Here is a 25,075-nt window from a genome sequence, read left to right on the forward strand (position 1 = left end):
AGGAAAATGATAGGAAAAAAAAAAAAAAAACTTCTTAAAACCACTAGGTAAATTTGCAAATGCTTTGAAAAGAGCAGCATAAGCATCCTCTCTGACCCAGGTTCCCATGCCAAAGGCAGATAAGACTAGCTCTAACCTAACTTCATTATTATCAGGCTTGTAATTCTTTCCCACCTAACTTGTCATCAGTAAACCAGATGGAAGAATCTAGGCCAAGTGTAACTGCTCAGGTGAGTGCTAGTGGCTGGGTAAGTTACATGAATAATTACTGATGTCACTAGGAGAGGCTCATATAAGTAATATTGGAAGCCAGCTGACCCTGTTATCAGATAGGAACAGAACCCAAGTTATGATTAGAAACTAGAAGGCCCATTAGACTTCTATTCAGAAGAGCCAGTCCAGAAGAAGAAAAGCATATGGCACCCACACAGGATGGAAAAGGCAAGGGTGCCACTCACTGGAGGCACTTGCCTTAGGCATAAAATCAGTATTACTGAGTGTTTTTCTTGCCTCAGTCTCCAATATGGCTCTGTTAGGCACTATTCACTTAGTCTGCCCTTAAAATGTTGATATTTCTTTCATTGTGGATTTTTTTAGAAAGAATGCATAAAAGTATCGCTCATCTTGATTACTGAATTTTTGGCAGCCTCTTCAACTTTGCTTTGAGTATCTCACTTGCCTCACCTTGTTTCTGGCCCCAGTGGAAAAAGACTGACTATAAATAAATCTAACCCCCTTCTGCAGCCATCCTTCAATACTTGAATATAGTCTTTTTCCCCAAATGAGAATAAGGCAAGTTCATGAGAGGAGGCTCTGTGAGGAGAGGATTATAGGGAGAAGATGTTGTCGAAGGTGACAAGGTGGTGAAGTTTACTCACAGTAGAACACAGTTGGGTGATGCAGCGTGGAAGGAATAGAGATAGTAGCCAAAGGGATTTTCCATCTGGGCCTTTGCAGTGGTTAACAGGGGAACTGTAGGAACAGAAGAAACATACGAATCTAAATTGGGCAGGTAGGGAGGAAGGGAAGAGTGGAGTCAGATTTGTTAGTGAGGGAATGAATAGCTCAGCAGATCCATTCAAGATTGGCCAGTAGAGGGGCAAGGCCATGGGATAAACTGGTGATGTTTTAGGCCGAACAGGTTAACTGTTAGCAGGACGTACAACTGCATTAGCCTGATATCCTATCATACTCTTGGCTAATACTTCGTTTGTGGGCAACTGAGCCCTTTAGGGAATTAATTTTGTCATGTATACTAGCCGTATTTTGCACATTTTCCCATATTCAGTTTATTTCTGTGTGGAGGAGTAGTGACAGTTGGCCCCAAAAATTTTAAATTTCCATCCGATAGCCTTAAAAATCGACCAGAACTAGGGTTTTCATGATTCCTGTTGTGCATAGTATCCTATCGTCCACCAGAGGGTCCCATAATACCAGATGATGTCTCCTTCGCTCCATGACTAGGTTATTCGTTACCTAGAGATGAGGACAGTCTTATTTGGAAACAGCTACAGAGGTGTAACTCAGTGCCTTTTCAAGTTCCATACAAGGTGCTAGACTCGAAATCTGTTAGACTTTTTATTCGTTCTCTATTCATAATCTTGAAGTTAATCATGATAAACCAAAGATACACCAGTGAGACATTTTTTTACAAGGAATTGATAAAACTTTTCAAAGAGGGAATTCGACGTAAGAAAAATGTTGACGGATTTAGAAAATGAGAATGTCTTTAAAATGTTTATAATCAGTATTACATTTACTATCTACTTATAGAAGTTGTTGATAATCATCGCAATTGCATGATAAAAGCTGAAGAGGCCATCATTAAAACTGTATAGTCAGATTTAAGCTGGTCTAAGGGCTCTATTGAGTAGTCTCTTGTGATTCACACTCTCAATACAAAGATATATTATTGATGTTGGTTGGTTTGTTTGTTTCTTCCTACCAAATCAGGTCATATGAGGGGTTCCCTGATTACCCTACAGAAGTTAGTTCAACTATTTCCTGATGATACTTCTTTAAAGAATGACCTTGGAGTGGGGTACCTCTTGATAGGAGACAATAACAATGCCAAGAAGGTTTATGAAGAGGTAAGCAAACAGCAGTCTCCTGTTAACTACATCAGATTGTTTTGAGCAAGAAGTTTTAATATTATTGTAAATCGCATTTATTGCACCCAATCTCCTGTTTTCTTTGTTTTAAATTAGGTTAAGTGGAATGTAAGCATTATTATGTTGACATATTCGAAACTTTGTTTTCATCCCTTTTTTCCCTTAATCAGAAAAATGTAAATTTTAATTCATACTTGGTACAGCAAAACCTTCAACTTATAATTGTGATTGTTTTAAAACTGTATTTATCAGTCCACAGACATCCTTTCTAACAGTGTGTTTCAAGACAGGATGTGAAACTCCATTTTTCCATGAACGTTAAAATACATAGCCTCTTCCTTTTTTCACAAAAAGTCCGATCTACAGAGAGACTACAGACCAGGAGCCTTTCAGGCATGTGGAGTAAATTACTCACCTCTTGGAGGGCAGTGACTCTTTGATCCTCCAGCAGGGATGCCTTTGAAGGGATTTTTACCTTGTAGTGGTTATTTTAATAGATAACCTCCAAATCACAAGTAACTATAAATCTAGGAAGCTGTGACTCCTTCAAGCAATAAGGAATTCATTTGGTATAAATAGGATACCAAATGAACTTTGACACTGGAGAAAGTTAATGCATCTATAAAAGAAAAGGAACAGGGGCGCCTGGGTGGCGCAGTCGGTTAAGCGTCCGACTTCAGCCAGGTCACGATCTCGCGGTCCGTGAGTTCGAGCCCCGCGTCGGGCTCTGGGCTGATGGCTCAGAGCCTGGAGCCTGTTTCAGATTCTGTGTCTCCCTCTCTCTGCCCCTCCCCCGTTCATGCTCTGTCTCTCTCTGTCCCAAAAATAAAAATAAACGTTGAAAAAAAAAAAAAAAAGAAAAGGAACACATTTACCTGTTATTCTTTAATTTAGGTGTTTGGGTCCATGGTTTTTAAGCTCGTGTGCTTTACATCAAAGTGCTACTACTCAGTGATCCAATATGATTCCTCCTGATTGTTTTTTTTTAAAGTTTATTTATTTTGAGAGAGAGAGAGAGACAAAAAAGAGAGAGCACATGCATGAGCAAGAGGGGGAGAGCAGAGAGAGGGAAAGAGAAAATCCCAAGCAGGCTCCGTGCTGTCCACATGGAGACAGACTCAGGGCTCGAACTCACGAACTGTGAGATCAACCTGAGCCAAAATCAAGAGTTGGCTGCTCAACCAACTGAGCCACCCAGGCACCCCAATTCCTTCTGTTTTAAAAATGCTGTCAAAATATGGTGATTTCATACTCAAGCTAGGGACTGGATCTGTTCACAAAGGGATGCTTTCTCCCTTTTATTGGTGTTGAGGCTTAATTAAAAATCATTGAATTTCAGAACAATTTTATCATCTTCCTTCTCATAATTTTTATATTTTCTGAAAGCTGCTGAATTTATAATATGTAATATTTGAATTTGTAATATAATATTACACATTTTATAATATGTGTAATATCTGCATAAAGTAGATTGATCCTACAGCATTGAAAATATGTGCCATTCACTAAAATACCTGGTCCAGGTCATACAAGAAGTCCATGTGGGTTTGTAGTTGCTAGTGACCAAAACCTAATGCTTAGTTTTGTTTAAGAGACATATCATGTATTTCAGAATTCAGGACCTTATGAATATAAGAATTTTCCACCTATATCAGAATACCTAGATATACCCATTATCCTGCCTATCCTAGAAGCCTTAGAGATGGAATTGTAGATTTCCTTCTTTCTCTCCTCCTTTCCTTCCTTCCTTCCTTCCTTCCTTCCTTCCTTCCTTCCTTCCTTCCTTTCAAAAATCATGAGCAAATATTGACTGCATACCAAGTAGATTTGAGGTTAGGGCAGGATCTGAAAGCATACTAGATTCTCCCACTCACTATGGATTTCTTTTCAGAACCTTCCTTGAATATATTCATTGTTTTTACCTGTTAGTAGATGCCAGATATGTGAAACATTTTAATTCATCTTGAAAAATAATGTTTTTCTATTGTCATTTATATGTTTGAAATCATAATCTCATCTGAGTAATCATAACAAGATGCAGGAAGTCTAAAACAGGGCCATATTACACAATTGAGTGGGTTTCTTCTTAAAGAAGCATTAATAGACTGAAAATATATGTGAGGTTTGCCTTTTCTTCCCTCCCCTCACTCATAAGTTAATAAGCTATGTCTAAGGCATGCTCTTTCCCTACCCAAAGTTGATCCTGATATGTCTGTGTCTCAAAGGTCATTTTCAGAAGAAATTTTCTACTTTTCTTCATGTTGATTTTTGTCTTTAAGTAAATTTATAAAAATCAAGTCATTGTTGGTTTCCTTTCTGGGATTTTCTTTTTCTTTTCTTTCTTTTTTTTCTTTGCTGCTTTTCAGTTTCAACAAGACTTTGCTTTACAATGGTTTGATGTAGATTGCTGACAGCTGTAGTTTAGAGATGACCCTCTTTCACCTTGGCATTAACAGTTAATCAAGCCACCCGTGTTCTAGAGTCTAGCATTTTCCCGATTTTTCCCTCCATTCACTTAGCCCACACGTGTTGATTGAAACTCACACACGCCAGCTTGGGAAATGGTAGTTAAGGAAACAAACATATGGTGTGAGTTCATGGACTTTCAACCTGATGTCAAATCCTAAGCTTCCGTTAATTTACCCTCTGAATATCTTTCAAATCCACTCTCTTTTTAACCCAAGGTCTCATCCCCTCTTGCCTAAACTAAGGCACATTTATCCTGTCCAGGCTTGCCGTCCTCCAGCCTTCATCAACACAAAACACAAATCAGACCATCCCACCCTTGGCTTCAACTCCTCATTGGTTCGCACTGCCCCCAGCAGTGGTCTTCCCACATGCCTGGTTGCATAGCCTTCCAATGAAACAGGCTCAAGCAAAAACGTGCGATATGTATGCTTAAGTATTTATGTATGGTGTTTATTTAGTAATATAAGATACATGTTAGGTAGTAATGTACATCATGAAAGGTGCATGCCCCAAATAAGTTTTAAGATGAGATGAAGTCTTCTAAATACTCTTAAATTTCATTAAATTGCAAAAAAAAAAAAAAAAAAAAAAAAAAAAAAAACAAAAAACTAGTCACTGAAAATTTTCTATTTTATTTAAACTTTTTTTATTCTCTTTTCTAATGATAAAATTTAAGAGAAGCCTAATGCAACCAACAAGGGAAACAGATAAGCACAAAAGGCAGAAATCATTTGCAGCCTCATTGTCACATGCAGACCACCATGAAAACATGTGGTATGTGTCCTTCTAGTCTCTTTTCCATACACAGAACATACACTTGTCTTTTTTAATTAAATTGGTTTATATTAACCATACTATCACCGGAATTTTTATAAGTGAATAAATATTCTTCTAGAACCTCATTTTTAGTAGCTACCAAGTGTTCCCTCTTAGGGATATATCATCATTAACTAAACTGCCTTGGCTGGATAGGTTATTTCTAATTTTTTTTTAACATCTTTTCATTTTTGAGAGACAGAGACAGAGCCTGAATGGGTGAAGGGCAGAGAGAGAGAGAGAGACAGAGAATCTGAAGCAGGCTCCAGGCTCTGAGCTGTCAGCATAGAGCCTGACGCGGGGCTCACACCCACAAACCGTGAGATCATGATCTGAGCCGAAGTCAGATGTTTAGCTGATTGACAGATTGTTTCTTAACCTGGATAGGTTATTTATAATTATTTTGTTGTAATAAACAATGCTGCAATGAACATATTGGTACATATATCTTTATGTATTTTTTTATTGGAGTATAGTTGACACACAATGTTACATTAGTTTCAGATGTACAACATAGTGATTCAACAACTTCATACGTTATGCTAGGCTCATCACAAGTGTAACTGCCATCTGTCACCACACAACACTATTACAGTACCATTGACTCTATTCCCTGTGCTGCCCTTTCATCCTCGTGATTTATTCTATAACTAGAAGCCGTACCTCCCGCTCCCCTTCACCCATTTTGCCCATCCCCACAGCCCCGTCCCCTCTAGCCACCACCACTTTGTTCTCTGTATTTATGGGTCGGTTTCTGCTTTCTTTTTTTGAATTTTATTTATTTTTGAGAGAGAGAGAGAGAAAGAGAGTTGGGGAGGGCAGAGAGAGAGAATCCCAAGTAGGCTCCACACCATCAGCGCAGAGCCTGACGCGGGGCTCAAACTCACAAACCGCGAGATCATGACCTGAGCAGAAGTTGGTCACTTAACCAACTGAGCCACCCAGGTGCGTCTCTGCTTTTTTTTTTGTTTGTTTTATTTTTCAGACTCAACAGAGAAGTGAAATCATACAGTATTTGTCTTTTATCTGACTAATTTCGCTCAGCCTTATACCCTCTAGGTCCAACCGTGTTGTCACAAATGACAAGATCTCATTCTTTCTCGTTCTTTTTTATGGCTGAGTAATGTTCCATTGTGTATATATACCACATCTTCTTTATCCATTCTTCTATCGATGGATACCTGGGCTGCTTTCATAGTTTGACTATTGTAAATAATGCTGCAATCAACATAGGAGTGCCTATATCTTTTTGAATTAGTGTTTTTGTTTTCTTTGGGTTAAATACCCAGTAGTACCCAGTAGTGAAATCACTGGATTGTGTGCTAAAGAACAAATTGATATTTTAATGATATGTATATGCAATACTATTTGTAATTATAGGATTTGGGTTTTTTTTTTTCTTGGCACGGTGCCATGCAGAGTTTATACTGGAAGCAGAAATATCAACTATACTTGTTTTTTGTCACTATCTCTGTTGTGTGTGTGTATAAAGAGAAAGAGACAGAATCTATATAGTATTATTAATATTAATCTCAATTTTATTTTCTCAGGAACTTTATAAAGCCACTTGTCATATCATGAGGCTTTGTTGATTGCCATTAGATAATATAAGCCACACGTTCATTCTCCATCTACATGTAAACTACAATAGGGACAGGACCTTTTGTGACTTGCCTTCTGTCCCCTTTTTTCCAGTCTCATTCCCTTTTGCCGTTCCTGGTCCATTATTCTTTTCCACTCACTTTCTCCTATGCCTTGAGTGCCTCCTCCCCCACCATCCGCCGTCTTCCCTTTGCCTGGTGAACTCCTGAGCACCTTTCAGACCTTGCTTTTGCCACACCAATCCTAGAGCGAGCAAGGTACTCCTCCTCTTTACCCCCCTGCATGCCTCGTGTCTATCACCATGTCGATTATCACTGTCTGCTTGTGAATCTGTCTTCCTCCCTTGACTGAGACTTCCCTTGAGAGAAGAGTGTATCTCATTTATGCTTATGTGTCCAGAGCCAGAAGAACTCTGTATATTCTAAAATATCTGGCAAATGAATACATTTGTTAATTACCTGAGAGGATGACTGTGGGTCTGAATAGATAGAAATGTCATCTGTGTGGTTGCAATCATTATAACAGTCCCCTCATATAACAGTCCTCTTATGCTGGCAGAAACATGAGTGGCCTCAACTCAGTTCAGTTCCAGCAACATTTATTGTACTCTTGCTCGGTAACAGGTGCTTGGAAGGTGAAGAAGAAACAGAGTCTGTGCTTTCAGAAATCTGGTTAGGAGGAAAGCCTGGCACTCACGCATCCGTTCAGTTAGCACAGCTTTCTTGATGACCTGCCATGTGCCGGGCACCGTTGTAAGCCCCGGGAATCAGCAGTGAGTGCAGCAGACAAAATCCCTGTACAGCTGAGGCCTTAGCGGGAAAAATAAAAGAATAATAAGTCAAATGGTGACGAGCACTGTAAAGAAAAGAATCAGCATAATAAAAGTCAAGAGAGTGACTAGTAAATGGGAGGTTGGTTCTGTTTTATATGGGGTGGTTGGGGGTTGGCTTCACCAAGATGGTGACCTCTGAGCACAGATTTCATCAAGGTGAAGAGTGAGCCATTTCCATGTTTGGGAGAAGACTTTTTGAGGCAAAGCAGTACTGCACATGCAAAGGTCCTGAGGCAGGGGTGCCTTTGGCTTGCTATGCAGCAGCAAGGAGTCCAAGGTGCCTTAGGTTGGCTGGTGGGAGGGGCTTAGGAGAGGAAGCAGAGAGGTAGAGAGGCCCAGCTCAAGGGAGGCCCAGGAGACCATTCCCTAGAACTTAGTCTTTTACTCTGAGTGGCATGGAACCCATCTGGGTTCTGAACAGAAAAAGAACGAGGTCTGACATAGGATTTAGTGAGCTCCTTCGGGGCCCCTGTGGAGAACGGGCTATAGGAGAGCAGGCTGGTGGTGCGGAAGGTCAGCAGTTAGGAGTCTTGTGTGAGAACACAGGGGAGAGGTGACAAGGCGTAGAGCAGGGTGGCAGTGGTGAAGGAAGTGGCAGGGGCATGATTCTGAATCTATGGGGAAGGTGGTGCTGACTGGATTTGTGCGTGGAGGAGGTGCAGGACCAGACAGGAACCGAAAATGTATAAAGTATCAGCAGTATGCAGTGTGGACTCTTGAAGGGCAGGGCGTCCCCTCTCCCTTACTCACTTGGTCCTGGGTTCAGAGCCCGGGCTGGCTACTGCTGCCTTCCCCCACTCAGGCTGAAGGATGAAGAGAAGCTACGGGATATTCAGGACATTCGTCTCACGCGCACTCAACTCAGACCGTCGGCTTTCGCTTTTGTTCCATGAATTCGTTTGTCTGGGCAGCTTCAAAGGGGAATGTTGTTGTCTTGCTTTCTCCCTGCTAATGTTTAACTTGGAGGCATGCTGCATAATTTATCTTTAATCATAATAAATGCATATGATAATAGGGATTCGACGTATATTAAATATTTACTTGGGTTTTATCACAGAATATTGGATTTGTTTGTCACTTTGTCCTCAGTCCTTTTTTTTTTTAATTTTTTTTTAATGTTTATTTATTTTTGAATCAGAGGGAGACAGAGCATGAACGGGGGAGGGTCAGAGAGAGAGGGAGACACAGAATCCAAAACAGGCTCCAGGCTCTGAGCTGTCAGCACAGTGCCTGACACGGGGCTTGAACTCACGGACCGCGAGATCGTGACCTGAGCCGACGTCGGCCGCCCAACCGACTGAGCCACCCAGGCGCCCCTGTCCTCAGTCCTTAAAACGGTCTGGGCATTCAAGAAATTTGTGTTAAATAAATGGATTGTGAAATTTAGATTGTAAAAATCTAAATTGTCTCTTATTTAAGGCAATGTGTAAAGCACGTACATAAAGAAAGGTATAATAACCACTCAGAGTTGACTTTAAATACAGCAGATTTAAAGCAGTTTTTCCCTGATCCCTAAAAAAAATATTCAGGTCATATCAGTTGACACAGACTTTGCTGATTTGCATTGTTCAATTGATGCTTTAATGGTCATTGCCTTTTCATTGTAGTCTTCATTCCTTTAAAAAAAAAATTTTAATGTTTATTTTTGAGAGAGAGACAGAGTGCGAGAGGGAGAGGGGCAGAGAGAGAGAGAGGGAGACACAGAATCTGAAGCACACAGAACTGTCAGCACAGAGCCTGATGCGGGGCTCAAACCCATGAACTGTGAGATCATGACCTGAACCAAAGTTGGACTTTTAATCAACTGAGCCACCCAGGCGCCCAGATTTCTTCATTCATTAAGAATTGATGGATAGATGTACAAACTTTTTGAGTTGACAAGAAATGGGGGTATTGAAGCCGAATATCGCAATGAGACAAAACACTGTAGTGTTTTAAGCTGTAACATCATAATGTGGACCCAAGCACAGCAAAGCTAATTAAAATTTCTTTTGACAGTCATTTGTAGAATGTGTATCAGTCACGATAGCTTTCCATTTTCTTTGAGTTTAGGTTCTGAATGTGACGCCTAATGATGGCTTTGCTAAAGTGCATTATGGCTTTATCCTGAAGGCGCAGAACAAAATTGCTGAGAGCATTCCCTACTTAAAGGTAACTATCCCTGCCTTTCGTCTTTTTTTCATCTTCTGATTCCTTTGAGTCATTTGGATTCCCTTGATTATGCATTGTCGACTAATTGGCATGCACCGCGGAGTACTTTCATCTTCAGAATGTACACCCTCTGACCATGACATTCATGGGCAGTGATTGAGAGTGTTGGATGTAGAAATGCCAACCATACGAGCAGAGATTATTTGGAAAAGACGTTATGAAGAAATTCCTAAAACTGTAGTTACTAGTTTTTATTTAAATGGGAAAGGTAGATCAAAATTACTAATGTAATACTTTGGAATATGGGCAATGCATTAAATGTTCCTTTTACAATTCAATTATACATTCAGTCTAGGTTGAACAAGGGCTCATGGCAGCCTACATAAAGTATGGTAACAAATGGCACCTGAATAGGTCAAACCCTAAAAAACCTGGTAGCTCAGGTTTAATACCTGAGCTCAGGTTTAATACTCAGATTAAAATATGCTGTCATTTTTTTTCCTTGTATATCTAATTGAACCCTTGCAGATGCACCAGAATCACATTTGGTCTAGCTAAGGGCTATTCAGTAGGACTTTCTGTCACAGTGGGAATGTTCTTTGTTTGTATGTTCCAGTATGGTAGCCATTAGCCACATGTGGCTGTTGGGCAACTGAAATGTGGCTGATGTGACTGAGGAACTGAATTTTTAACTTTCATTTTAATTTAAATAGTAACATGTAGCTAGCAGCTACCATATTAGACGGGTAGCTGGTGGAATACCTATGAACTTTTTTTTTTTGAAGTAGCAGTATATATCACACTTCCATGATCTCTCTTTTTCACATGACTTAAATCAGAGCTCTCAAATAGCAATCCACTGATTGCAAATAACTTGCATATTTTATTTGGCCAGCACAGTTCTATTAAAAACAATTTTAAATTGCTTGCTTTAGTTAAGAATCTGAGCGTTTTATATAATCATGCACATTTCTGATTTCTCTTGAAAGATCACATCTGGCCCACATCCTGGCATTGGAGAAGAGCAATGTTGTCCCCTTGAGGTGGCCCGCCACCACCCAGTCTCCCTTGGCCGTCACCAGGCCTCTGCAAACCTTTACATTCTCTGCCAGGACCCTCTGGGCATGTGGGTTTCTCTGATTGAAAGTGTTCCCCTTACATTTCCTTTGACATAATAAGGGGCTATTAGTACCCTCCTTGCTTCAGAGATGGGGAAACAGCGTGGGGTCTGTTACTTAACCTGCCAGTCAAGAGCCCCGATCACAGCTCTCCTCCTCTCCTGAGTGATTCTTCTGTTCCTCGCTGCTACCTTCCAACATTATGCAAATAAAATTTCTTCCTAGTGAAGATAATGGGTTTCTCATGAAGAGACCTGAAAATGCAGATTTTTAGAAAAAAATTCTTGATATTTAAATATTTTTTTATTTCTGTCCTTCTTTTGCTTTTCTAAATTTACTCTCTTAATTTTAATGTTTTTTCTCTCACTCTCTTTTTTTTGTTATTGTTATTGTTGTGTATACACATCTCAATTCAGTCCTTATGCGGGAGACAGGGCAGAAATCAGCTAAATGTTTTAGCATAGGATTTGTTTAATAACAGCTACATTTTCAAAGATTCCAGCTGGCTTTAATCCTAACTGTAAGTTTTGTAAAAGATTTCATTAAAAGGTGAGGATGCATTTGTTTTGAGTAGAATGAAACACTGTTTGCATTTAGGTCTCTATCACTTCAAACATTTTATGAGCAACTAAACATTTTGGTTTAGGAATAAGAAGCCTCCAGATGACATATGGTCAGATTTGGAGAGCAAAATAAATGGGATAGATACCCAGTCAAGAAATTCTTTGGGATATTGAAATATGATAGTTTCCACAGAGATGATTCATATATTAATTTTATGGGCTAGGAGATTGTTAATTTATGGCAAATGTATTGTTAAATTAAGCTTTATGACCTCTTTTTGGGTTTGCACTGTAAATGTTGACCAGTAACCTAATTGCCGAACTTTAATATTGAGATGAATTTTTCTGCTCCTTAGGTTTTTGTATGGTATATAAAGATTAAGTAAATCAATGAACTAAAAGCTGGTATTTAATTTTTTCATTAAATGCTAACACTGTCCTTTTTATAGGAAGGAATAGAATCTGGGGACCCCGGCACTGACGATGGCAGGTTTTACTTCCACCTGGGGGATGCCATGCAGAGGGTTGGGGACAAAGAGGTAATGAGTTTGTGAAGTTTTTGTTCTCTTAACAGAGGGTAGACTAGGTGGGGCGGGGAGGGTAATTCTAGGAGAAATTAACAACTGAAAACATATTTAGAGCGTAGACTTTTGAAGGTGGTGATTGAGACAATTTAGCTATTTTTTTAAGTTTATTTATCTTAGAGAGAGACAGAGAGAGAGAGAGAGAGAGAGGGAGCGCCTGAGCATGAGTGCGGGCGGGGCAGGGAGAGAGGAGACAGAACCTGAAGCAGGCTCCACACTGTCAGTGCAGAGCTCGCCTCAGGGCTTGACCTCACAAACTGCAAGATCGTGACCTGAGCCAAAGTGAAGAGTCGGATGCTTAACTGACTGAGCCACCCAGGCACGCCAAAACTATTTAGCTATTTAAACTTTTCTTAAAAAGCAACCCAACAACTCCTGCAAGCCTAGAAAGAATTTTGGGGATTTTTGACTCTTATAGTTTCTTTTAAGAAACTAGCTGAGTAATCATGAGACCAGCCTCTCATTTAGTACGTGTATATGTGTGTATGTGTGTGTGTGTGTGCACATGTGTGTGTCTGTGTGCATAAAGCATAAGCATTGTCCTGAAAAAATATTTTTTAAAATTATGAAACGAAGAGATATCTGAAATTGCTTAAATATCTTTTAACAATATGTCTAGATTTGTTTTTATTTTATTTGGGGTATTTAAAAAGTAGTTATTTTTAGAATGAAGTCTTTATTCAACTGATCCCTAAGCAACTGAACTCAGTGGTTAATTATGTAAATTACCTTCTGGTATTTAATGCCAAGTTTGAGATGAATACCTATAGCTAGAGTAATGACAGGTACTGATACACAAAATGTAGTAGCTAAACCAAATTACGTGTTTTCTTTGTGATTACTGCTTTTTTCTGAGTACCGTGTCAGCTTCTTTAAACATAACTTTAGATTATTAATCATGACATCATATACTGAAGTTACCAAATTGTCAACAATCACCATGATTTACAGGCTGTTGGTGGAGAGTGAAGCCTACCTTTTCCGTCTTACATCATCACAAGGCTCTAGAGTGGGCTCTCCTTACAGTCAGGGGCAAAAGGGCGAAGCGAGACACTGAATCGTTGTAACCAGTGCATTCCATATACGTAGTAAAATGCAGTCGGCTTAAAGGATAAAAATAAAAGATAACAGAGCTTCAGGTTTCTAAAATTAATAAGAACGTGGAAGCATCTTGACACTTGAGGGTTCATAAGAGCAGGGGGTTTTGTGATGGGGTAATTGCCAGCTAGAGACATGAACTGATTTGCGGTAAGAGAGATTTGGATGATTGTCAGTTTGCTTTATACATTTCTATGCATCTGTCCCTTTCTCCTCTAACTTACCAGTCAGTCAACTGGAATAAAATGAGACATTAGACGTGAAGAAAGGAAAATAACTCGCTGATCAGTTGTCGTTTTTGTGTTCCTTGTTTTAGATATAAATCCCTGGTACCTCTTTTGAATGAGAAGGATAAAAAAGATTTTGCTATAATATCTAACACTGGATAAATGTTCACGTCTGATTGCTATAAATGTAATTGTCACTAATTAATTTATCTTTGAACTTCTTAGGGTCCAGGGCAAAGACAGATAAGAGAAGTCTGTGATTTTTTTTCTCTCATCTTAGATGAAAACAGCCCTTACTTCAAGGGCAAAGAATTCACTACTAAACATTTGTCAAGGGCTTGGGATTTGAACCCATGGGACTGTTCTATCAGCTTAATTACCATCAAGATGCAAAGAACACCACAGTTGTTGAATTTAAAAAATTCACTGGGATTCATCCTTACAGGAGAACAAAAATAAGCCTATAGGAAACCCGCATTAGTATATTGTCGATATCAGGTATTGTGAATTGACTGTCATGCCCTGAGTTTACAGATTGGGAAGCAACCATGCTTCATGTTCCGATGCATGGGGCTCTGCTCAGGCACCAAAAGAGGAGCAAACTCACAGCTTCTGTGCTGCAGAGGCTGACAATAAAACTGTTTTTGAAGAAGGTTTTTCTAACAGGGTTGTTTCTAACTCACAAACTATGAGATCATGACCTGAGCCAAAATCAGGGGTCGGACACTTAACCAGCTGAGCCACCCAGGCGCCCCTAAACCGTGATCGTCTTAGAGCAGCTCACCTGCAGCTGTTCTCAGTATTTCCATTACTGCACAAATCCACATTTTAGCTGGTCTCCTACTCAAAGTCAGGATTCCTGTGTCTGCTGCCTGTGTGGTGTCACCATGCAAGGTCACAGAGACGGCTCACGTGTCTTCTCCTAAACCGTTTTTCTTCCTGGGCTCCATCTCTCATTTGATGATACTGCCAACTTCTCTCCTGTGCAGTCGGGGCCACGTTTGGGGAAGTTCACTTCCCCAGCCTCTGGCACCCATCTCACCTTCCCGCCTGCTCGGTCAGTGTTGTCAGCCTCGGAGAGGGCTGGACAAGCCTGGCTGTTGTTTATTGCTTTTGTCTTACTTTCTTCCAGGACATCGTGTGCTCAAAAACCGTACGTGCAAGATTACAAATAAGGTCATATGTCCAAGTGATGGCATTCGTAGTCCTTCACGGTCCAGCCGCAGCCAGCCGTCCTCACCACAAGTGTGGCTCATGTGCCCCACTGTGCACAGAGCTCCAGGGGCACAGGCTCCAGCTGGGGTCACACCTGACAGGCCTGTGCCCCAGACGGGGCCTGGGCTTTTCAGAGTGGGGATCTTTTGATATACTGTTTCGGTGGTGTGTGTGTGTGTGTGTGTGTGTGTGTGTGTGTGTGTGTGTGTAAACCATACCTGGCAAGAATTTGAAGGATAGGAGACATTAATATAAAACACATGTAAGAAGGTATCCACAGGTGATCTGTTTATTTTCATATCCTCGATTAGAGGTATAAAAGGGAAAGAGTAAAGAGAGAATTTTCAGAGGATTCTAACTTGATCATTGATTTTCTAGCAATTTGTATTGTAAGAAAGCAGCCTGACTGAATTCATTGGGTCCTCTACATAATTGAAGATTATTTTACCTTCATTGAAGATGATTTTTTAAAATTCCTGACGCATCACTGTCACAGTTTTGTTTCTTGAAAAGTTAAGTAGCAGAGGGGTACAAAAAAAGGGTCCAGTAGGACTGGCTTTGAGTGTGAGAAGAGACCTTGGCGATAGCGGCAACCTGACACTGTGGGTGAAGCGACTTGCCCAGGCATCCGGCAGGGTGAATGTTAGGTCTGGGACTACGTTGTGACTTTTAACTCCTGAACTAGAGCTATGAGCTTTGCTGTTTTGGTTTCTCTAGAAGATTTTTTTTTTCTCCTTTCTAACATTGTGCCTGGCCCATAAAATGAATTATTGCCTGATTCAAAAATAAGCATTTCAAAAAAAAAAATCAACTGTGGTAATTCATATTGTTGTTCACTTTTAACACTGAACGGTATAGGAAATGAGATCCTAAATTTAAATTGGACAGAAATAACTAAAATAGTCAAACTGATTTCAAAAGTAAAACGCAAAATTCAAAATTCCACTCAAAATTCAAAAACAAAATTCACGCAATGACTAGCCACTTTAAGTTTCGGGCTTTTAAAGAAACTACTTTATGGCTACCACTTAACATGTATTTCAAGGAAGACATATAAGAATGATGAGTATATATATATTCTTAACTTGAGGTATTATGGAGAAAGATAAATAAGAATATCACTTCTGATAGGTTTTTTTTTCTTTTTTAATGATAGGAAGATAGAAGGAGAATGGATGAAGTTGCTAGAGCCTTGGGTTATAGTTCAAAATACTTACTGATTTCTTAAAAATTTCTTTTAATTCCTTTTTGTATTTTAGAGAGAGAGAGCATGCGTGCAAGTGGGGGATGGGCAGAGAGAGAGAGAGAGAGAGAGAGAGAGTCTTAAGCAGGCTCCACCGTCAGTGCAGAGCCCGATACAGGGCTCAGTCCCACAACCCTGGGATCACCACCTGAGCCACCCGGGTGCCCCAACATATTTAGCCTTTTTCAATACTAGCTTCAACATTTGTAAAATGGAGATATTTGAGGTTATTAAAGAGATCAAATGCAATTACACATGTAAAAGTGAGCAATAACCTGAAAAGTGTTACTGAACATATGACGGGGTACTGTTACCACGCTTGATTTTTCTAGTGAAGGAAATTTTGACCTAAGAATTTTAAGACCTTTAAAAGGTACTAGTCTTTACATTAAAGTATATCTGGAGTTGGAGCGCCTGGATGGCTCAGTCGGTTGAGCGTCCGACTCTTGATCTCGTCTTAGGTCATGATCTCAGTTCAAGCCCCACGTCGGGCTCCACATTGACAGCATGGAGCCTGCTTGGGACTCTCTCCCCCTTTCTCTACCCCTCCCATGCACTCTCTCTCTCTCTCTCTCTTGCTCTCCAGAATGAATTAAAAACAATAAAGCTTAAAAATATTTTTTTAATTAAGTCTATCTGGAGTTTTATGAAGATACTCTCTTGGCATAGCTTCTTCATCCACCTGATATTAAATGCCTCTGTTTAAGTGATCAGAATTTGTATTTGAACGTCCTCTTTCAAAGCAACCGTTAGTGCAGACTTGCAGTCATGAAGGCAGTACTAGTAAGTACAGCCCTCGGGGGGCCTTCCACCCCGAAGACAGTGGAGACTGCGCGGTGCAGCAGTCCCGTGGGGAGGGCCCCTGGGAGCATATGGTGAGGGTGTCACTCGAAGGAGACATACGGAGCAGCATACCCTGCAGCCAGCTGTCCCTGAAAAGGCTAGGCTTCTTGGAGGCAAGTTGCCTCATGTTACAACTAGATGAAAGCCACAAATGTTATTCCTCATGGCGGCAGAAAACCCAAAAAAGGAACAAAAGCTCCCCCTTAAAAAAGTCCACTGTGGGCTACCGCCATATTTATGGCCAGCTGAGAATGATATTTCCTTTCTGTCTGCTTAATTTAATGGAGGGTTTGTGCTCCGCCACCTCAGGGCCAGCTTCTGGAATGGGGACTTGGAAAGAAAGTGCATGGGAAAAGACGTAACATTTCTTTTTAGCAATCCGATTCAGTAAATGCAAATGTCTTTGAAGAAATTATTAAAATCCTAGCCCTAGCCCTTTCCTTTTAAGGGAAACTTAGAACTTGAGAAATGAAAGCCAAAAGATACAATCCGCTATGGTTTCTTATGTTATTTATCCGCTTGACAAATATGTCCTAGACTCTGTGCTGGACACTCCAAGGAAGACCACAGTTATCGCAGCATGAACCCTGCGTTGCAAGAGCATACAGCCTCAGAGTAAAACTAAAATGCATACATGCATTTGTCATCATGGGTCATGAGCAGAAACCCAATCAAATGATCGTATTCTGGGCAGTGTTAACAGATTTGGGCACCTGACTAGCAGCTGTTTATTTAAATGTTACAAAAATGACACTTTAGGGGCGCCTGGGTGGCTCAGTCGGTTAAGCGTCCAACTTCAGCTCAGGTCTCGATCTCGCGGTCTGTGAGTTCGAGCCCCGCGTCGGGCTCTAGGCTGATGGCTCAGAGCCCGGAGCCTGTTTCAGATTCTGTGTCTCCCTCCCTCTGACCCTCCCCTGTTCATGCTCTCTCTCTGTCTCAAAAATAAATAAAAAACGATAAAAAAATTTTTTTTTAAATGACACTGTAGTTTTAAATTAATAAAAGTGCTTCATTTGTAGTTCAGTCTCTTTGTCCTTTCAGGCCTATAAGTGGTACGAGCTTGGGCACAAGAGGGGACATTTTGCATCCGTGTGGCAGCGTTCCCTCTACAACGTGCATGGACTGAAAGCCCAGCCATGGTGGACCCCAAAAGAAACGGGCTACACAGAATTGGTGAAGGTGAGTGCTTGATGTGAGTGCCCACGAATCGTTGTCTGTTTCCTACTCAGAATCAGAGAATGCCTACCATGTAGAGGAATGTCAGGGAGGAGATTGATTTTATATCCAGTGACATTTGCAAAAAGACTGGTGAAAGACGGGCGCCTGGGTGGCTCAGGTGGTTAAGCGTCCGACTCGTGGTCTCGGCTCAGGTCATGATCTCGCAGTTTGTAGGTTCGAGGCCCTCATCAGGCTGTATGCTGACCGTATGGAGCCTGCTTGGGATTCTGTCTCCCTCTCTCTCTGCCCCTCCTCTGCTCGCTCTCTATCTCACTGTCTCGAAATAAATAAAAATAACCTTGAAAAAAAAAAAAAGATTGGAAAAGAATCTTTTCTCCCATTACCCAAAAAAGGTCAGTTTAGACGGGGAAGAAAGGAATTTTTCTTGAAGAACAGTTCTCAAACATTTTGACTTTAAGAACCCTTGACACTCTTAAAACTTACAGAGTACCCCAAGGAGCCTGTATATGGGGGGTTGTGTCTGTCAGTCTAACTATTCAAGATTAACACTAAAAAGAAATGTACTGTTTATGAATTCTTTAAAGATAATAAAACATTTCATTACATGCTAATATAAATAACTTAAAAAATAACTTTGTCTTCTAAACAAAAATATGCAGTACGAAGAGTGGAATTGTTTTATATTTTTATACATCTCTGATGTCTGGCTTAATACAAAACAGGATTCTCACATCTACTTCACATATATGTCATTTAGAGTGGTATTATTATCATATGTCAGGTAGCATCTGGAAAATTCCATTGTACACTGTGAAAGATTTGGGTATGAAAAGGGCAAATAACATCCTTGTATTGTTAAGGAAATGGTTTTGATCTTACAGACCCCCTTGAAGGGCAAGGAATACCCTACATATCCCTGGGCTATATTTGGAGAACTACTACTTCTGAGTCTATTAAAAAAAAAAAGCAATATTTTTAGAAAATGTTGTGTCCGATTTGTAGGATAGAGAATCACTAAGTGATTCTAACAATTTAATGCCAAAGAGAGAGAGAGGGAGAGGGAGAGGGAGAGGGAGAGAGAGAGAGAGAGAGAGAGAGAGAGAGAGAGAGAGAGAGAAATTGGAAGCTTTTGTTTTGGTAGATTAAATCCAAACGGTAAGAATGTCTGTGATTTTGGTAGAGGCTGGTCAGAAGTTTACTGTTGCTTTGGTAAGCTCTTTCTTCTTCTTACCTGTATTAATAAAGTGGGAGGTAAATTAATTCATAGTTTTAATAATGTTGTTTTCTACTCAAAATGTAGAAGATGTCATCTACCTTATAGGTTAGATGGGCTTCCGTCCAGCTTGAGAATCTAACTGCCATATAGACGTCGTTCAGACATAACATTCTGCTGCTCAGTCAGCTGATTTTACATCTCCGATACGTGTTTTCCAACACCATCAAGCAGTTCTCCAGTTCTCAGGGGACACTGACTGAGTGTCCTACAAATGTCACTCAGTTCTGACACTGCCTGGAGAGAGCATCAAGTTCCACAGGTTAAGGGCTCAGTCTCACAAGACTGCCCCCATTTCAGACACCAGTTGCAAGTTCAGGCTGCCACCTGTGCTTTGATTGGCCATGAATTGGAGTTTCCCACGACTCCCTCCTTGGGTTGGATTGCTTTGCCAGAGTGGCTCACAGAACTCAGAAATGGTTGCTTGGGCTTATCCATTTATTGTGAAGGGGATGTTATAAACGATACAGATGAACAGCCAGATAAAGAGGTACCTAGGATGAGGTCCAGAAGGTTCTGAGTGCAGGAACTTGTGTCCCCATGGAACTGGGATGTTGCTGTCTCTTGGTGTGTGGACACTTTCATCAACACAGAAGCTCAGCAAATCTTGTTCAAGTTTTTATAGAGCTTAATTGACAATACCTGTTACCCTGTCCTGGGGGCTGGTGGGTGAGGCTACAAGTTCTAACCCTTCAATCATTTGGTCTTTTTGGTGACCATCCTGAGGTTATCAAGGGGCCCCATTCTAAGTCACCTCATTAACATAAACTCAGTTTTGCTCAAAAAGGCTTCCTTTAAATGACAAGACACTCCTATAATTCAGGAAGTCCTAAGGGTTTTAAGGAGCTCAGTGCCAGGAATCTGAGACAAAGATCAAATATATATCCTATTATACCACAGGTCACCCCCTGTTTTGTTTTGTTTTGTTTTGTTTTGATGCATCCTGTATAACAAAGGATCATAACAGTTAATAGATACTGGCACATTACTAGAGTTCCATTCAGTCACTAATAATTAGTCTAGTTCATCATCATATCATTTGAAAATATCTCCCAGGGCAAGGCCGCTCAAGTTGGCAGGCCTCCATTAGATCTCATCAGGTTCCAAAAGTATGAGTGGCCCTAGAAATATATGGCTTCACCTTTTCAGGCATCTGGTATAATTGAGCTAAGAGACAATATCATCTCTTGCCCTGAGCCTCTTTTGAGGCGTTAATACAATATTGGCTTTCCCTCCATTCCCTCCATTCCAGAACCTATGTGTTCCTTCCCTTACCCCCAGCTACTTTTCCTCCTTCTCTTCATTTATACTCAGAATATGTCCACTTTTGGAAAGCACATTAGGTTGGACCATTGTGCTGGCCTAGACTGCAGGCAGTGATGCTAGTCTGACAGACAGCTTCCCCTCCCATGCAGATGGGGGAAAGCAAGTAGGTGAGAACTAGAGGGCTGTTCTGACCACCAGCCAGTGTAGCTACTCCCGGGAGAGGTGAGAGGAAAAGCAACAGTAACAAAATATTGGTCACTTTGGACTCTGAGTCATAGACACATGGAAGTTTATACCGTTCTCCCTACTTTTAGGTGTTACATTTTTCCATGTTGCTGTTGTTGTTGTTTGTTAAAGAACATCTTGAACAAAATAGGCAAGATTTCTAAGTCTTCACTGATGAATTTTTTTCTACTTGGGGAGAAAAAGGCTCAGGGTGGTTTCAGTTTACTTACATTAAATAAGCATTACTCGACTATATTTATTCTGAATTTCTTTGTAAAAGCACACTATAATCATCATAATCCAATTGTAAAGAGGCCACCATCAGTTAGATTTTAAATATTTAATAAGCCAGAAAACCGTGGTATGGTGACGGCGAGTACAGTTGGATTTAAAGAGGTTCTATAGGGGCGCCTGGGTGGCTCAGTCAGTTAAGCGTCCGACTTCAGCTCAGGTCACGATCTCGCAGTCCGTGAGTTCAAGCCCCGCGTCGGGCTCTGGGCTGATGGCTCAGAGCCTGGAGCCTGCTTCCGATTCTGTGTCTCCCTCTCTCTCTGCCCCTCCCCCGTTCATGCTCTGTCTCTCTCTGTCCCAAAAATAAAAAATAAAATAAAATAAAAATGTTGAAAAAAAAATAAAAAATAAAAAAAATAAAGAGGTTCTATATCCACAGCAGAAGTAGGAAAGGACAAACATCTTCCTGGATAAATCCACCACATTTACCACTGTCAGCGGTTCCTTCCATTGTAAAATTTCATCCTGTCTCAGATTGTATCACACTGAGCTCTTCGGATTCTCTTTCTACCATCTAATCTTTTATCTCCTGGTCTCTTTGTGAGTTTATTTCCCAACTGTAGCTTTGTGGATACTTTCAAGTTCAAGTAACAGAAACACAACTGGAACCTGGCTTATGTAACAAGGAATTTGATGGACTCTGGGGAAGGAAACCTAGCAGTAGGGCAGACTTTAGAGGTTGTGCACCCAGGCAGAAGGTTTTCTTGTGTCTTCGCTTCCTCCCCAGCTAGCTTTGTCCTTGTGCTGGCTTATGTCAAGATGGCTGCCAGCAGCACCTGGAACAAAAGGTTAGAAAGTGTTTGAGAGCTTCATAACGTTGTTGAACCACCACGCCACCAAATGGCATTCTAGAAACCTCCTGGCAGACCTTGTCCTGGTGGTCATAACCATGTCACATGGGCATTCACAGTTACAAAGGAGTCTGAGGGACCAGGTAGTTGGCAGCAGGCTGGGACAGCAAGCTTCCAGCTGGAAAAAGAGTGTACCTCTCCATCAACCAGGGAACAAAAATATTTTCCTTCAGTCTGATTGAGCTAGTTAAGTCACATTTCCATTCTGGATGAATTACTGGCAAGGGGCTGTGAGATTATCTTTAAACCAATAGATCAACTCCTTCTAGAGCCAGGGAGAGGTCAGATTTCTCTTACGTTGAATGGATTATCTGAGAGGAAGTGAACACCCAAATGATTTTGGAGTGGTGGTGGGGGTCCGGAGCTGATGGCCAAGAATGAATTTGAGTCACCTTTGACTCAAAAAGGTGGTTTTATTAAAGCAGGGCGATAGGAGTTGTGGGTAGGAAGAGCTGCACCAGGGGTGTGAGGAGTGACTGATTATATGCCTGGGAGCTGGGAGAGGTAAGGAAAAAGGAAGGTTTCCAAAAGGACTTTCATATGCTAAAGCGGACTCACAAGATACTGGGGGCCTTGCTATTGCTGAGCTGAAGTCCTTTCTCCCTCTAGGAAAGCATTAACATTAAGAGAGTAAGGAGTCCCTGGAGGAATGTTTCACTGTGTATTTACCTCAAATATTTGTCAATGGGCTTCAGGTTATAAAGAAATTTAATTTTATCTACCATTTCCTTCTGCCTTTGTTTCCCTCATCTGAACTAAATCAGGGTTCTGTCAGGAAGGAGGCGGAGACACATCAAATGTTTGGACCAGTGACCTCCAGTGTTCAGTGCCCTTGCTGACTGTGGACATGCACTCAGATTCAAGCACTGTTCTCTGCTTTCTCCTCTTTCTTTTCATTCATTTTCTTTAAAAAAAACCTTCCTCGCTTTGGTTCAACTGCCATGAAAGTTTCTTGTTACAACCAAAGCTGTGCTCCCCAAATGAGTTTTTCACTCATTTTGTTCTATCTCCAGCTGCCTAGAGACATTAGCATTCAATGTGAAAGTTAATTCACCATGTAATCCCATGGTTAATACTCCTTTCCAACTATATGGTTTTGGTCAGGGATTCAGCTTTTCCCAAAATCCCAGGTTTACTGCTCTGTCCATATTTCTTAGTACTGCCCTTTACTATTTTTAATTCAGCCAAAATTCCTCCTCCCACCAGACCATCCCATGTGATAGTCTCTTGCCCCTGTCTCCCTTCATTTTCTCCTTCTTTTCTATCCCCTTTACAGCCAATTTTTGTTTATCCTTCAGATGTTAGAGAAAGTGGTCATTTCTTTTAGGAGGATAAGTTAGAGGTCCTTCCTTGCATGTGTCCAAAAGCACCTTATACATCCTTTTTAAGTACTTATGCAGGATTCTAACAGCCTCTTTAATTCCCTGTAGCCCCCTGAGATCATATGCCCTAAGATGGCAGGGCTGTGTCTGTCGTATTCATGCGTGATTAGCACAGTATCTGATACAGGGTAGGTACTCACAAATGGGATTTGTTGTATAAGTTTCTATAATAAAGTTTCTTTTCTCAAGTTGTTTCATAGTTGTGTCGGAAGTCCCAGGGATATAAAAATCCTACCACTTCTATTTCGTACGTATGAGCAATTGGCACAGCATCCTTTTTGGCCTTTCCTGAATGTAGGGGAAATTGTCTCATACTGCCACTGCACTCAGAGGGCTGCCTGGAGAAGAAAAAGATCTTCTCTCCCTATTTCAGGAACAAGGGACAAGGGTATTCTTTTCTAGAAATTTTCACTGTATGATAGGTAAGGATATTTAGAGTGTTCAGAGTTCCTGTTGAAATTTCAAGTATTTATTTCCTCTTATAAACTGTTGGGGGATGGGACAGGATTTTGGAATGACCGAGGGAATATCTTTGTAACTCTGTGATGAAAGCGCTGAGAAAAAACATCGAAATCAACTTCTGCAGAGCTCTGTACATTAACCAAAGAGTTGCAGCCATTTGAGGAACATTAATTCAAGAAAATCTGCTCAGCCTCAGTAAGAACAAAAGGATTTGTGGGATAGTAACTTGACTTATTCTCATCCATTCCTCCCCACCTCCAGATAGCCTTGAAAACTGGCAGTCTTAGAACTCTAGCTGTGAAGACCACAGCCTTGTGGGCATTACTGTCACCAGATGAGGTTTGGGGCATTTTGCAAAGTTTCGTATCCAGAGCACTACCATTATTTGACGTATTTTGTGCTGCTCAGGACAGTGTTATTATTTGATCTCGCTCTTAAGTACAGCTTTGTCCCAGGATGTTAGTCAAAACAATCAGTGGCCATTTTTTAAATACCACAGCTGCCCAAAGCAGTTGTACCAACTGAGGCAAAGAAAAATGCTTAACAAAGAAAATCTGATGAACAAGATGCCCATGAGGGGCTTTGAAAAGCTCTGACGTATTGCCGGGGATGTATATTCCAATGCGTGTACACTCTAGGGTACATTCCCGGGAAATATCAAGGGGATCACAGTCCTTTCCCTTTGGCTGACTGAGGCTCCGCGGAGGCAAGAAGTGAAGAATAAAGCAGAGTTGTAAACTGCCTGGGTGTTGCAGGCATGCTCCAGAACGCACACAGAGCCTCTCACCACAAAGAGGGGAGAGTTACTAGTTCAATTCAATCAGTGAAATCTCTGGCCATGCATTTGCTGACCATCAAACTAACCCAGAAGAGGCTTTAGTGGTCATGCATGACAATAGAGTGACAGACTTAACAGAATTAATCCACGAAAGTCACCAAACAAACAAGTAGCAACAGCAACGGAAATCAGCAACAACAAATGTTGGAGGAGGGCAGATCTGATTTCTAGAGTTGCCACATTATCTAAAATGTCTAGTTTCAACAAAAGTTACGTAACACACAAAGAAACAGAAGAGTATATATGTTATAGGAAAATACAGTCCATAGAAACTGTTCGTGAGGGGCCTAGATGCTGAACTTACTAGACAAAGACTTTAAAATAATGTTATAAATGTGTCCAAATAACTGAAAGAAACCATATCGAAAGAATTAAAGGAAATTATGACAGTGATAGTTCATTTAATAAAGGATATTAATAAAGACATAGAAATATA

The 25,075-nt window shown here is 40.7% G+C and overlaps 1 protein-coding gene across 1 annotated transcript in view; it reads left to right on the plus strand.

The window, feature by feature from the left end:
* The window catches only part of ASPH (aspartate beta-hydroxylase), a 222,895-nt gene that overhangs the window by 162,116 nt on the left and 35,704 nt on the right, over window positions 1-25,075 (plus strand). Inside the window, exons 18-21 of the mRNA XM_032591961.1 lie at window positions 1,954-2,090; window positions 9,883-9,981; window positions 12,112-12,201; window positions 17,914-18,051. Coding sequence (XP_032447852.1) covers window positions 1,954-2,090; window positions 9,883-9,981; window positions 12,112-12,201; window positions 17,914-18,051 — 464 coding nt within the window. The remainder of the gene's footprint in view (window positions 1-1,953; window positions 2,091-9,882; window positions 9,982-12,111; window positions 12,202-17,913; window positions 18,052-25,075) is intronic.

The sequence above is a fragment of the Lynx canadensis genome, chromosome F2 (genome assembly GCF_007474595.2).
Source record: "Lynx canadensis isolate LIC74 chromosome F2, mLynCan4.pri.v2, whole genome shotgun sequence".
Lineage (NCBI taxonomy): Eukaryota > Metazoa > Chordata > Mammalia > Carnivora > Felidae > Lynx > Lynx canadensis.